This window comes from Grampus griseus (assembly GCF_964374135.1).
Source record: "Grampus griseus genome assembly, chromosome: 20".
NCBI classification, from domain to species: domain Eukaryota; kingdom Metazoa; phylum Chordata; class Mammalia; order Artiodactyla; family Delphinidae; genus Grampus; species Grampus griseus.
This window is the reverse complement of record NC_139014.1, coordinates 12717021-12733063: the sequence shown is the minus strand read 5'-3', so window position 1 is coordinate 12733063 and position 16043 is coordinate 12717021. Positions and strand designations below refer to the sequence as shown.

Genomic DNA, 16043 nt, shown 5'->3' with positions numbered 1-16043 from the left:
CCATGCTCTGCAACAAGAGAAGCCACCGCAGTGAGAAGTCCTCACACCGCAATGAAAAGTGGCCCCCGCTCGCCGCAAATAAAGCCCACACACAGCAATGAAAACCCACCATAGCCAAAAATAAAATAAGTTAAAATAAATTAATTTTTTAAAAAAACTTGGGAACAACCTAGTGACAAGCAGTAAGAGGATCAAAAACGTTAAAAAAAAAAAAAGCACTGGCGCCCCCAGGACTCTCGCTGGTGGCCTGAACGCACAGGCCTGCCGCTGCCAGTCCAGGCAGGGGTTACACAGGCCTCGCCAGCTGCACACCCCAGGGGTGGTCACTGCTGGCTCCAGCCCCATGGTGGAGGCACCTGCGGCTCAGCTACCCTGACCTGAACACAGCAGTGGCCTCTGGAGAGGCAGCTTCCAGGCCAGGGGGGCCTGGCAGGAGATCCCAGGAGCCTGTCAAGGACACAGATTCCAGACTGGGGGAAGGAGGTCTAAAGCAGGACAAAAGTGAGTCAGGAAGCAGCACCAGCGTCTGGGCGGGTCTACCCTGCAAGGCCAAGTGGACCGACAGGCTTGGCTGTGTTCGTCAGACCCTTGTTTCTCTGTGACCTAAGACTTCTCAATGTGACTCATACAAAAAACTAAGAATCCACTTACACTCAAACTTTCAAATAAACCATCTCAGCTGCATCCACCCATCCTTCACCAGGGCTGGATGCCCTGCACTACCTCCCTCCCCTGCCCGCCCAGGACCCCTGCAGCAATGGCCTGGTGACCAGGACCACCCGCTCCCCTCTTGTCAACACTCAGCATCATTCCTGGCCAGCCACCTCCAGCACTGACCCCCATCATAGCAATAAAGTCTTCCTTAAGCACCTCCCCACACATGCAGCTGGAACGAGAGCCACCTACAGGCATAGGCTGATACCTGTGTTCCATCAGTATCACAGATGCGCCAGCCATAACCATTTTTTAAAAACCTCAGAAACACAGAAAAAATATTTAAATTATTGTTAAACTGGGGCTTCCCTGGTGGCTCAGTGGTTGAGAATCCGTCTGCCAATGCAGGGGACATGGGTTCGAGCCCTGGTCCAGGAAGATCCCACGTGCTGCAGAGCAACTAAGCCCGTGCGCCACAGCTTCTGAGCCTGTGCTCTAGAGCCCGTGAGCCACAACTGAGGCCGCGTGATGCAGCTGCTGAGGCCCATGCACCTAGAGCCAGTGCTCCACAACAAGAGAAGCCACCGCAATGAGAAGCCCGCGCACCGCATCGAAGAGTAGTCCCTGCTAGCTGCAACTAGAGAGAGCCCGTGCACAGCAATGAAGACCCAAAGCAGCCAAAAATAAATAAATAAATTTTAAATAAATTATTGTTAAACTTAAAAAAAAAACCTGTTGCTACTATTGTAGCAAGGAAATTGAAAATATATGCTCAAACAAAAACTTATATACAAAATTTCAGATCAGCATTATTCAGAGTAACTAAGAATTCCCATACAGTGGAGTGCTGACCGTAAGGAGGAACAAAGCACTGACACAGGCTACAACGTGGAGGAACCGTGAACACATGATGCTAAAGGAAAGAAGCCAGACTCAAAAAGTCACATTGCATATGATTCCACTGTATGAAATGTCCAGAATAAGCAAACCCAGAAAGACAGAAAGTAGATCACTGGTTGCCAGGGGCTGGGGGATGGCAGGGGAGGAACAGGGAGGGACTGCTAATGCAGGTGGGGTTTCCTTTAGGGGTGATGAGAGTATTCTGGAATTAGACAAGTGGTGATGGTTGTACCCTGTACATATACAAAATAATCACTGAACTTATATACTTTAAAAAGGTGAATTATGTGAATTACATCTCAACTTTTTAAAAACCATTGTAAGTATAACATATCACATTTATTTACAGAATGAAAGGACACATGAATAAACAGATCACCTCATCAGACTACAGGAACATGTTTTATTTTTCCAGGTTTCTTTTTAAAACGTCTTGAGATACCCTCATCATTTAAATGCCAATCCTTCCTGAAGACAATGGCATCATAAATGAAAAGACACAGATGAGAGAACATTCTAAGTGCAGGGCAGGCACGGAGGAGGACTGTCCTCTCCGATCCTCCCATCTCCTGTCCCTCCACCCCAGGACATCACACCAACAGCCCCACTTCCCCCAGGCCCTCACGCTTCCTACATCCCGCCAGAACCTGCAACAGCCAAGGAAAGGAGATGGGATGACACCCAAGAAGATGACATCACGCTGAGTCACGGCCCAAATGCCACCATTTAAACATAGTCCAAATGCCCTGCTCTCCTCAAAGTGGGCCCTGAGCTCTCCAGCTTCAGAGACAAGGGCAAGGACGAAATCACACCCACTGCAATGAAAGAGCAAGGACCACAAGGCCCAGGGAGGGGAGCCCTGATCCCAGAGCATCAAGTGTAGCAGCCTCCCCTCCCCTGCAGAGTTTAACCAATTAAACTCAATTGATCTTTCCTCCTAGAAAAGGCACCACCAGACAAGCAAAGCAGGCAGCCAGGAAACGGTGGGAGCTCTCAGGCCAGGGGCCAGGTCTGCGCTCGGTACAGTGGTTACAAATACCCTGAGTATCTGAACAAGACCGAATTTCAAACCACCTGCCTTATTTCCTTCAAGCTGGTTCCAATCATTTTTCTCTGTAACACATCTGAGCAGCAGGAAGCTCGAGAAGGACACGCCCCTACCTGTCTGCTGGCTCCAGCTCTGCAGGCACTGGTGCCCCCTGGCGGCGATGCGCAGGGCCACCAGTCCACCCCCTTCCCCAGAGCAGAAAGCCCATCGCTAACAATGCAGGGCCAGCCCTCAGTCGCAGGGCCCAGTGCAAAGCAGCAGAGAAAAGAAACCGTGTTCACTGTTCTGTCGGGGTTCAACATCTCCTCCTGTGTTCCAACCACTTCCCCACGAAACCAAGGTAAACAGGGCTTGTCCCCAGGGTTCTGACAGCCCCACAAGCTGACCGCTGACCGCCCCGCACCACTGGGACAGTGTTTACCAGGGCCTGCAGCATCCCGTCCATGGCGATGACCCCCTCGATGGTCTGGAAGGAGGAGCAGGCCAAAGTGCATAGGCTCCAGTCCAGGAAACTCGCCATCTTCTTCTGCTTAACGTCGGGCCGCGTGACAAACCTGCCAAAAGGGGACAGACAGGTAGGTGACAGCTCAAGCGAGGCCCCAGCTGCCAAGAGCTCACTCTTTCCTGGCCCACTGCCACTCTCCAACCTAAGACCCTGGCTCTCAGGTGGCAATTCCCACCACCACCTCTCTGGGGTCTCACACAGTCCCCACCCCCCCCACACTTCCCGCCTCCTGAGCCCCCTCATCTCGAGACCCTGTGTAGCATGGGACCACCTTCACCTGAGCCCACTCACGCCCACTCCTCGGCCCAACTCTGTATCCCTTCACCTTGGGACCCCATGCTGCCACCTGCGACCTCCCTCTCTGCATCTGCCATGGGACTCCTTCCCCATCCTCTCTGCCTGCTGCACACGCCATGCAGAGCTCCAGCTGTGTCCACGGCCCCATCGTCCCCACCACAGGCATCTGCTCAGTGCTGCACTCCTGGAGTGCTGGCTCTCACCCACCCTCCTGTACACTGGTCTGGGCCGGCAGCCACCCTCGGGCTCCCACACCAAAGCCCAGGCCCCCTTCACTCCTCTCCAACCAGTGCACACACCCATCCCCCAGCTCTCTGACTCAGGCTGAGTCCCTGACCTCCTGGGGTAGCTTGCAGTCTTGGGGCAGAAACACAGGAAGCAGGCAAACAATGAGAAGGAAACAGTTGAGTGAGGGGAGGACAGCAGGCGCAGGGACAGCGTCGCGGGAGGTGACCTGTGAGGACCTCTCGCTCCCCTAGCTGGCCCCACAGACCACACCCAGAGAGGGCTCGGCACCAATACCACAGAAACACGCCAGGTGGCACTACCCTGGGGGCAGCACTCGACATGCCTGGCTCTGATCTCTGCACCCCTGCAGGAGCCTCCTGTCCTGACCAGGAGCCCCCACAGGCCCCTCTTCCCTCAAAACAGCCACCGCCGCCCCACGCAAGATGCTCAGCCAGCGCAGGGATTACACTGCGGCCATGTAGAAGGTCTCCGTGTCAGTAAAACAAAGCTGCCACGACTGTCTTCGCCCACCTCCATCAGGGTACACACCCAGAGACTTGGTCACCGAGGATTTACCAAACTTTAGGATGCTGGTTACAAAGGCGAACTCACATGCCACCCCCGCCAGCCAAGAAGTTGCGTTACGGCGGGTCTGAGAAGAGGGCCCAGGAATTTCATAAAATCTGCACCTCAGAGTGATCATCTAAAATGGATAACTGGTATTATACACCCTATCTCAATGTCCTTGGCCCTGTTCAAAGCTCCTTGATTCTGGAGGGGGCCACAGGATGAGGGTCACACCTACAGTGACCTGATCCTCAGCCTGAAGACAACAGCCGGCCGGCACTCACCCTGCATGTGGGCAGGCACAGCGCCTGCAGTGGGGTGGCCCTCAGGACAGGCGAGGTCACAGGCACAGAACGGCCCACAGGGCCGGTAAGCGGCCCTGCTGGCACCCAAAGCCCAACTTGGAGACGTGAGTCACAGCGCCATCCACTCAGGGGCCACGCACCCTGCTTCCTCCACCCACTCATCTGCTGAGCAGGCAGGAGGCTGATGTTCTGTGTGCAGCCTGTAGCAGCCAACTTCCTTTCCTGGGCAAAATCACACAAGGTGAGTTTCCAAATTACAGTAAAAACCTAAGGTTCCTTTGAAAGATTTAAGCAAATAGGTTATCTTATATTTTTTATTTTTCTCTCTAAAAAAGGAAATGTTATGTTCGCAGCAGAGGTCCAAAAGTACAGATAAGTAAAAATGGAAAATACCTATCCCACAGGTGTAACACACAGAACGAGACCCTTCTACACAAACTGAAAGATCTCTGAATCCTACACTTCCTTCCCTTTCAGGAAACGTTACATCACAGACTACATCTACTTTCAATGTGGAACTCAGCTAACATGTGCAGGTGTTTAGAGACCCCACTGTCTTTCTCTCAGGAAGGTAATTTCCACAAGAGTGATCAGCAAAACCTTAACTACAGGACTAGACCTACCAGAGGGACAAAGGGCAAAACACCAGTGGGACACATTGCTGCTCCGGACCCTTGTCAGTACGGTTACCACAGAGTATCTGGTCTGAGAGTGAAACAGTACGGGTGAAGTGACAAACCCTATTTTGTGTAAGAACTTACTTTGTGTGTGTTTTTAAATTAATTAATGGAAAAGTTAAATATTCACAAAATGGTGATAGAATTTAGTTACCTGTAAGAAGGAAAAAAATCTATCATATATCCTATACCAAAAGAAATTCCAAATGGATTAATAATTCTACATTAAACAATAAAAAGGTAGAAAAATATAAATGATTCTTTGTAAAATCTCTTAATAGGGTAAGCCTTCAAGCATAAAAGTAAAAATAACTAAATAAATAAAAGGAAAAAAGTTACTATTTTGACATTAGAATTAAAACTTTAGTCCAAAGAAGAAAGTAAAAAAGGCTACCAACCCACTGGAGGAAGTATCACACCCTCCTCTAGCTAACATCCTTCACAGAGAAAGCTCATACTACTGGAGAAAAAGCACCAAGAATCCCACAGATATTAGAAATCAGGTCACTACACGGGACATACGATATCTGAAATAAGACTCATGTGTTAAAGCTCACCAGCGATCAGTGAAATACAAACTAAATGTTAGTAATAAACAAAACAATGCACAATCCAACTGGGGGAAGAGGGTTGTTCTTGAGGCTGCCCATGATTGCAAAAGTCCTGAAAACACGCTCCCAAGAGTCACCGAGCGACAGGTGTAGACACTCAACAATGTCCTTGTGTCCTGTGACTCAGAAGTCCACCTCTAAGGGCCTGGCCTAAGAAAATAATCCCAAATACCAAAACAGGTTTACACCCAAAGCTAGTCATTATGGCATTGCTTATAAGAGGAAGGACGTGAGAATGCTGGTCAGAGTAACTAAAAACAGTGGAATCTAAAGGAGCCATTTAATCAACGGTAACGTGAAATTAAGTGAAAAAGCAGGTGCTAACTCAAAGAGATTGTGCTGTGCAAACTCCATACAATAACAGCACAGAAAAACACCAAAAAAATACAACACATGTATTGTGTATTATAATTATAAACGTGTGGGGTTTTCCTAATTTTCTATGTTCCAAAATTTCCAACTTTTCTACTTGGAGCATACCTTGATTTTACAGTTAGATTAAAAATATCTTTTTAAAATTAATGTAATCAATAAGAATAAAGGCATATATTTCCATTGAAGAGTTTCTGTAAAATAACACTCATATCCACACGTCTTGGCGTAAATGTAACATCAAAGTTACAGAAAACGCAGCTGATGTTTAAAGGTTCCAGTTAATGAAAGGAAATCGGTGCGGCTCCAGAACTGCACATGGTAAGAGGAAGCAATCAAAGCTGATGGCAGCGAGAGTAAGACAGGCAGCTCCCTCGTGAAATATCAGAAAATAGATGCCAGTGGGGACAAAGGCCACATGTGACCACCCTTCACACCCAGGGCCTCACTGTTAACAACCCACCAAAAAAGACAGAAATATGCGAGTCAGAACTCGTCCGTGAGGTGGGATACTCAGAGCAGCTCTAGGACCTGAGGGCATCCGCCCTCTCTAGAACTGAGGAAAACTGGCTGCACCTACAACCTGGCAAACCGGCAGGAGCTGGGTGGAAAACGGGCCTCAACCTCACCAACACTTGCTCGTCCGACCACTAGATGGCGGGGGAGCATCCCTCCAGCAGTGGACAGGCAGCCAGGGTCGCCAGCTGCCACCTTTCTGGAGGACACCAGGGAGGGAAGAAGGGTTTAGGGTTTCATCTCCCCCACCCCACAGGTGCAATACTCCACCAGGTCAAGCTCAGCAGAACTCTACCAAACCCTCAGTACTGCTGGTAATAAAAGATAATAAACAATAAAGATGTTTCATTTAACAAATTTAGTAAACATTTGTAAGATCACATGCAGTGTTGCTAAATATGGGGAAAAGGAGACTTCCGACTGGCTCAACCTTTCCAGTAGCTGCATTTAAAACCCCTAGAATGTTCATTCCACTTCTAGGAATTCATTCCTAAGAACCAATCAGAAATCAAACAAACTCATACAAAAGATCAGACGTGTGGTTACCAGAGGCAGGGGTGGGGAAGGGGGAACTGGAGGAAGGCAGTCAAAAAGGTACCAATTTCCAGCTGTAAGATAAATAAGTACTAGGTCTGTAACGTACACCATGATAAATATATTGAACACTGCTGTATGTTATCCATGAAAGCTGCTGAGAGTAAATCCTGGGGGGAGAGGCAATAAAGGGGTATGGGGAAAAGGGATTATTATGAGATTATATGAAATCATGTGTGTGAAACTTTTGAAAGTTGTAAAGCAGTTTAGAATTTAAAGAATCTTTCATTCAATTTAAAAAAAGGAGAGTAAATCCTAAGGGTTGTCATCCCAAGGGAAAAAATATTTTTCTGTATCTTTAATTTTGTATCTATATAAGAGATGATGGATGTTCACTAAGCCTACTGTGATAATCATCTTATGATGTATGTAAGTCAAATCATCATGCTGTACACCTTAAACTTGTACAGTGCTGGATGTCAATTATATCTCAATAAAATTGGAAGGGGGACTTCCCTGGTGGCACAGTGGTTAAGAATCCGCCTGCCAGTGCAGGACATGGATTCGACCCCTGGTCCGGGAAGATCCCAGATGCCGCGGAGCAACTAAACCCGTGTGCCACAACTACTGAGCCCGTGCACCACAACTACTGAAGCCCACAGGCCTACAGCCCATGCTCTACAGCAAGAGAAGCCACCACAATGAGAAGCCCACGCACCGCAACAATGAGTAGCCCCCGCTCACCGCAAAACTAGAGAAAAGCCTGCGCGCAGCAACGAAGACTCAACGCAGCCAAAAATAAATAAATACAAAAAAAATAAAAACTGGAAGGAGAAAATACAGCCGATCAGAACAGTACAAAGTTTCATGTAGAGTGTCCCAGGCGGCGCTAATTTTACTAACAAAAAGTCCACACGTACAGTGGGGTTGGAGGAAGAATAGATCACACCATAATTGCATCTGGAAGACTGACCAAAGCTCCAGGCCTGCGTGCCAGCACCTGAAACAACCCTGCAAGTGTACCCATGGGCCACAGACCAACATGCCCATGGGCAGTGGGGGACAAAGGACAGAGCAGTTACATCTCTGGGGATGACAGTACATGTGAGTTTTATTTTGTACTTTTTTACTTTTCTTTATTTTCCTGAACACACATGATTACTTTCACAGTTAGAAAGAAAGCCACGCTTTTCCACTCCTTGTCAAAACCACGAGAAGCCTCTGTCAGTGAGTTTCTCCTCCCCCAGGGTAAGCATCGCAGGCGAGCTCAGGTGTTTCCTTCCTCACTCCTAAAATCAGCTTCTCGCATTTAGGCTCTGCCCTCTGGTTTAGCCAGTACTTTCACAAATACTTCCCCAATGCCCCCAACTGCCCCATAAATCAAGCATGTCTCTTCCCGCCTTGTGCAAGGTCATGGCTACACACCTAAGAGAAGGTGACCCTGAAGGAGGCGTTGCCCTGTTTTCCCGATCAAAACATCCAAAAGTTTTTAGAGCCAATTTTTAACTTTCACAAATGTAGAGGGGAAAAAAAGCCAAATTTTCTAACTCGTTTATGCTATATACATACTTTAAATCACATGTCATGAAGAAGATTAATTTAGAAAAACTGCTTTCTTCCATTCTCACATTTCATGAAACAAGTCTACTCAGCTTTCACATGTGTCTTTGGCACTTTTTTGGAGACTCCAGGCCCTGCTGCCTAGGTCATCTTACCCAGCTCATCAGATAAACCCATCTTGGCCTGTTTCGGGCACAGCCTGTTGTTTTTAGTTAACACGGGATGTTTGGGGATTTTTATCCCAAGCCACAATGACGCAATCACAGCCCATGATCTCCACAAACCATGGTGTGGACTGCTTTCTAAGTGACTTCCAAAGGCTCTTCTAACTGCCACCCCCCCTCCCCCAGAGGGGAGGCCTGGCCCCAGCGAAACTGCTACACCTGTTCTAAATCTGCGCTCCCTTGACGGGCCCACGAGCTCCTAACCCAGCGTCAGGTGACCCTGAGCCCCTAAACAGCACTGTCAGTGATCACATCAGGTTCAGAGGTTTCCTGCACCCAAACAGCGTTGGGTTCCCTCAAGGAAAGCAGCAGAGTCCTCAGGACAGCAAAGACTTCCCCAAGCCTATCATCCCAACGTCCTCTCTGATGACAACAGACACACACAGTAACAGACAGTAAACCTTCTCAGAAAGCACTTACTTGGACACGAGGACAGCAGCTGCGTCTTGGGCCTTGTCGCTGACGACCAGGTAGGACTACAAGGAAGCGTAAAGGACAGGCACCATTAAACACACGATGTAGACCTCAGGGACCCACTCAGCCACCTGGTCCCACACTCAGCAGCTCCACAAGAGCCCAGGCTCACGGACAGAGGCCAGATTCCAAAGCTGCACGAACCACTCATAACGTGAACTCAGGGCTGCAGCTGCCACATGTGTGCTCACCCTCAGGGAAGTGCCCAATCCTCATACAGCACGTGGCTACACCCCTTGAAACCCACATTTGCAAAAGCAGCAGAAAAATGAAGAGTGTATGTTGTTACCCAGAGTGTGCACAGAACACTCCTGGAACCCACCAGCACTCTGGCATTCACAGCAGCTAGGAGGCCCGGCTCAGACACAGGAGGGCCGAAGTTTAACGCAATTACACCTTAAGAGGTTTCCACTTCTCATCTCAACTGTTTTCCAAATGATACACTTAAAAGATCTATTTTCTGGAGGACAAATTGTTAGAAATTAGGTCCTCTCCCCAGGCAATCCCACTTAGGAGACAAGCACCCAAAGGGTTAACGGAACACAGCTAGAAACAAACCACCTACCTAAAAAAGACTATTTTAGAAATGAAGATACAGTGGAGCACCGTGTCCCTTAAAGACTCTGAGGGAGACGTCTACTTACTGACACAAGACATTCAGACAGTCCTGCTCAGGGGAAAAGCAGGTCCCAGAACAGCAGGACACCAGGGGCCCTAGTACACAGGGGCCGCGCGGAGCACTGTGAAGGACGGGCAGGGAGCCAAACCCTAGGTTCAAGTTTAGATCCACCGCATGTGAGAGAGTGAGCGGGCTAAGTCACTTATTTTTACACCTGTTGCCTCTTCAGTAAAATGAGGATAAAAACAGTGAACTGCCTCATTAAGTAGGATGAAAGGAGTTAATGTATGAAAAAGCCTTTAGTGGGATTGCCTGGGGAGTGTCTGGCGCACAGCAGGTGCTCAAAGAAGCTTAGTATAAGTAAGTGTCAGGGTCAGGCTCTAAGATGGGCCCTGGTCCTTCCCACCAGTGCCCACGTCCCGTGTAATCCCTCCCACGCGGTTGGAGGACACGCTGACTTGCTTCTAACCAAGAGAATTCAGCAGGGCGTGGGATGTCATTTCCATGATTGGGCCACACATGAGTGTGACATGCATCTTGCTACAGCCCCTGCCCCTTGCTGGCTTTCACAGAATAAGCTGCCATCGTTGGGGGCGCAGGGTGGGTTTCGAGTGGCAAACAGCCGGCAAAGCACTGAAGCCCTTGGCCAACACCCTCGAGATCTGACTCCTGCCATGACCATGAGAGCTTGGAAGCGACCTGCCCCCAGGCGAGCTCTGCCTGCAGCCTGGGGAGAGCTCGAAGGACAGGGCGCAGCGAAGCCACAGCCAGATTCCTGACTCACAGAAACTGTGAGATGAAGAATGTGTGCTGTGTTAAACCACTCAAGTTCAGGGTAATATTTTCCACAGCAAAAGATAATACAATAATCTATGTCTACACACATAACATCTGTATCAGGAGAAGTTTGAAGAAAAACACAAGTGTTATCTCTAGGTATTTGAGAGATTTCACCTTAATATTCTTCCTGCTTTTTATTTTCTGATTTTCCTACAATGATCATGTATTATTTATGTAATGTTAAAAATTAGATTTTAAATGGACCTTTAATTTGTCTTACCATTACCCCCTAAAACCTCTTCTAAGTTATCATCAGAGTATCTGCACTGGGCTTCCCTGGTGGTGCAGTGGTTGGGAGTCCGCCTGCCAATGCAGGGGACGCGGGTTCGTGTCCCGGTCTGGGAGGATCCCACATGCTGCGGAGCGTGAGCCCTGGCTGCTGAGCCTGCACGTCCGGAGGCTGTGCTCCGCAACAGGAGAGGCCACAGCAGTGAGAGGCCCACGTACCACAAAAAAAAAAAGAGTATCTGCACTATGTACAGAGAAATAAGATTTGCTAAAGTAATTCATCCTGACCCCTTTAGGAATTATCAGTTTCATGGTAAGTTATGAAATGGAATTTCACTTCACTGAAAAACAGTAACAATGGCTGAAGAGATAAACACATGTCACAAGTGTACCTAATTAAGCCCTAATGGCATGAGAAAGGACACTGGTCAGCAGCTCATTACTTCACAGCCACACTCACCTCTGCTATCTGGAGGATACGGTCCATGGTGGACACTCGCTCTTGCCCAGGCTGATTGTGGAGGTTGCCGTCAAGGCGTGAAAAATCAAACGGGATCAGGCAGGTCACGGAGAGCCACAGGAGGAGAATGTAGCGGGTCTCCCAGGTCTACAGGGCCAAGTCAAAGCAACATGACTCCTGTGCAAGGGCATCCACGCAGTCCTGCTACCCCCTCCCGCTCAGCGCCCACCCAGGCCTCCAAACGCCAGGGCCTCGGAGCCAGGCTGCAGAGCACCGCACCCCACCACATGCCCTGGGGCATGCAGCCAAGAGAAACAGCAAAAGGAACAAAGAAAAATCATAACATGTCAGTCTAATGGCTTCTCATCACTGGCACCCTTCAGCGTGCAATCAGCTGTTCAAGAAAATGGAAAACAGAGAAAAAGATTAAAAAAACATAAGACTTAAGAATAAAGAAAAAATTCTCAACTTCCAGTCACAGAGGAGTCAATAAAACAAGATTCTGCTTTGGTCCCAGACTCCCCATCAGAGGCATGAGAAGCAGAGGAGAGCAGGGCACATGCACAGCAAGACAATTCCCTGAGTTTGCAGTTACAACCTGCGTGCCCTTCTGAACGTGTCCTGGGCCCAAGAGCGCTCCCCAGCACGCTGGACTGCAAGGTTGGCCACTGGCGGGCATCTGGGAACCTGGTTTTCAGGGAACGTTCCCACCATTCCCTAACTGATGAGGGTCACTCTGTGCCCAGGCCGTTTGTACCAACCATGTGGCTTATGCTGAACACCTGCTTTCCTTCTGGGTTTTAGTATGTGCCTGGCGGAGTACCCACATGACCAGCCCGCACAGAAATTGTGGGTGCCGGCCCCTACGACCTTCCTGGTGGACAACACCTCATACATGTTCTCACAACTTGGTGCTGCGGAATCACAAGTGCCTTGCGTGACCCAACGGGGAGACGACTCCGGAAGCTCACTCCTGGTTTCCTCTGGACTTCGCCCCATGTGCCTTCTCCCTCTGCTGATTTTGCTGTAGTAAATCATAGCCATAAGGATGACTACATGCCAATTCTTGTAGTGATCCTAGGAAATCACTGGACTTGGGGTGGTCTTGGGGACCCCCAACATAGTTCTATTTTAAGTTAAAAAAATTTGGATGATGATATAGTTACCATCACACTGTATGGAGGTTTATTGTTTTCTTTATAAAGGGCATTTTTTTAAACAAAATAATTTAAAGTAACATACATAAAAAGAGAAAGCCAAAGAAAAAAAATGAAAAGAGAGGGAATGATACAAAATAGTATAAGATAAAACTGAAGGAAACAGGAAAGGAAGCTGCCAGTGCAGGAGCAGGGAAAACCAGGGAATAAGTCGGGGGGACAGGAAATGAAGAGGAGGAAAGGGACACTCACTTCATGGTCTTTAGGATTCTGATCTGTAAACATATCCAAAACAGGGTGCACATCAGCTACTTCGTGTGGAAATAAACGAAGAAATGTTTTATATCCTCGAACCTATCAAATAAAGACATTGAATTATTATATAATTAGAAAATAAAGTAGCAAAATTATTTTTTTCTCTATTACCAAAAATCACCACCTATGCCACCCAATGATCAAAGAGAATTACATCACATTACAGTGATACAACTTAGTAAGACTAACAATAAGAAAGCTACCTTTACTTCTTAAATCATTTCATAAATATGTTGTCCCAATTTGACCAACCAATCTTGGTTCATCAGAAATATAGCTATGTTACAAACTAACAAGTTTTGCTTCTACCTTGATTATGAGGAATAAGTCCTCGGGAACCCAGAAGGTCCCAAATTCATTAAGGCTTCCATGAAACGCGGTGGCACTACACCTTCAGGAGAGACCCTGCATTCAACTAACTGAGGGCAAGGAGTGTGCACACAGGCCTCCCTCCACCACACAGCAGGCCCCACAGAAGCAAAACCCCAGCCGAGATGGCCAAGTCTCTCCCATGGTACGTAAGAGCCAGCACACACATCACCTGGGAGCCTGTAAGAATGCAGAATATCAGGCCTCACAGCAGACCCACTTACTCAGAATCTGCATCATAAAAAGATCCCTGAAAAGCTATCTGCACATCCACATCTGAGAAGCACTTCCACTTCCAAGTTTATTTCCTTTTTCCTCGTAAGAAACTTATCTCAGTTACTCACATATATATACGTATATATGTATATATATCCTCTCCGTCCCTTTCTGGCTAGCTGGTGCTTGATCCATTCAAATACAAGACGCAGAAAACAATGCTGAAAAGCACTGTTTCAGCCAAAGGGTCCCCTGGATCACTAACATCTGATCTCCAGCACATGGTAAAAAGAGAAAGCATGAAACCCACAACTTTTGTATGAGAACAATCTTTCCTGAGAGATACCATTTTGGAAGGTACTTCTGGACCGAGTATATTAAGAAAGTGTTCTGTCAACTACAAAGTGGTACGTAAATATCACCTTGGTGATGATGTAAAGAAATTTAAAAGCCAGATGTACGAGGTCAGCCGGAGATTTCTTATCTCGCACAAATTCCAACAACAAGTTCATCATCCATTCTAGGGAAAAACATACATAAAATATTTCCTGTTAAACATCAACATGACATTAAAACAAAATGCCAAAAGAAAAAAGGGCTATTTAGAAATATAAGAATGGTTTAATATTAGTAAATCTATATAATCCAAAGTATCAATAGAGCAAAAGAAAAAAAAACTTTCATCTTCACAGTTTCTAAAAGGGCATTAGAGTTAATACAACATTCATTCCTGCTTTTAAAATGTAAGGAAAATATTCTTATTTTTTATTATTATTCTATATCAAATCAATATCTAATACCATGCTTTACAGAAAATACCTCTACAACTACTATGACCTAGTAACAATCTGGTTCTAACCAACGTAATAAGACAGAAGAAAAAGGATTTCCACTTCCAGTTATACAGGAATAATTGATATGGAACTGCCTTACCACCACCAACAATTAGAGAACAGGACAATTATATTTTCAGACACTGGAACAACAGGCAGCGCATGGTAACAAACCAACTCCAATCTACAGCCACTCAGGCCGTCCACCAGAAAGTAATTTTTAGAACCCAATGCAGAGAGGGGGGACTCAAGCATAGCAAAGACTGGAGTTCCAGGAGGCTGAGTCAGCTGAAATTTGCAGGGCAGCATGCCAGAGGAATCTAAGCAGAGAATGAGTTCTGGAAGTCTGCAGAGGTCCCCTCGAACCTTTGGGTGAATCTTCACAGGCACAGTGGTTAGTCCACTAGGCTGGGTAAGAACTGCCAGGAAGCACTAAGGCAGCGTTCCCATAGCTCATATAGGGCTGGCATTCAAATTCCACAAGGCCAGAGTGCAGAGTCCTTGTTGAGCACCCAGAGCAACCAGCAGACATTCCAGAAATGTCTCTCCTTAGTATTAACACTAAATTAGAGAAAAGCAAGAGAAAAAGCTATACCTGCCCTAACAAACCTTAAAGGATATACATGATATACAATTAACTAAACTGTCTTGCCAAACTTCAACATTCTAAAGACAAAAAACTTAAACCCAACAACATAACAATCACAATGTCCATGATCCACTAAAAATTTACTAGACATATAACTAAAACTGCTGTGACCCCTAACAGAAGGGAAATCAGTCAACAGAAATGACGAGGGACTTCCCTGGTGGCGCAGTGGTTGAGAATCCATCTGCCGATGCAGGGGACATGGGTTCAATTCCTGGCCCAGGAAGATCCCACATGCCATGGAAACAAAGCCTGTGCGCCACAACTACTGAGCCTGTGCTCTAGAGCCCATGAGCCACAACTACTGAGCCCGCATGCCACAACTACTGAAGCCCACGTGCCTAGAGCCCGTGCTCCGCAACAAGAGAAGCCACCACAATGAGAAGTCTGCACACCACAACGAAGAGTAGCCCCCGCTCGCCGCAACTAAAGAAAGCCCGCGTGCAGCAAAGAAGACCCAACGCAGCCAGAAAAATAAGTAAAAAAAAAATAAACCTGGGCTTCCCTGGTGGCGCAGTGGTTGAGAGTCCACCTGCCGATGCAGGGGATGCAGGTTCGTGCCCTGGTCCAGGAAGATCCCACATGCCGCGGAGCGGCTGGGCCGGGAGCCATGGCTGCTGAGTCTGCGTGTCCGGAGCCTGTGCTCCGCAACGGGAAAGGCCACAACAATGAGAGGCCCGTGTACCACAAAAAATAAATAAATAAATAAATAAATTTATTTTTAAAAAAAGAAATGACCAGAAATGACAAAGATGATATAATTACTAGATATAAACTTTAAATACTACAAAATATCCTCAAGGATGTAAAAGAAAACATGAACAATATACAGCACGTGGACTTCTTAGTTGCAGCATGCAACTAAGATAGATATTTAAAAAACAG

The 16043-nt window shown here is 47.2% G+C and overlaps 1 protein-coding gene across 3 annotated transcripts in view; it reads right to left on the bottom strand.

Annotated features, from left to right (window-relative positions):
• The window catches only part of TBCD (tubulin folding cofactor D), a 177164-nt gene that overhangs the window by 145741 nt on the left and 15380 nt on the right, over positions 1-16043 (bottom strand). For 2 of the 3 annotated variants that reach the window (XM_082679819.1, XM_082679820.1), the window contains exons 3-7: positions 14099-14196; positions 13029-13130; positions 11620-11766; positions 9419-9474; positions 3024-3156 (exon numbers count right to left, since the gene is read on the bottom strand). In XM_082679819.1, the coding sequence (XP_082535945.1) occupies positions 3024-3156; positions 9419-9474; positions 11620-11766; positions 13029-13130; positions 14099-14196 (536 nt within the window). Of the gene's footprint in view, positions 1-3023; positions 3157-9418; positions 9475-11619; positions 11767-13028; positions 13131-14098; positions 14197-15653; positions 15779-16043 lie in introns of those variants that run through there. The other variant, XM_082679821.1, reaches the window with a different exon arrangement.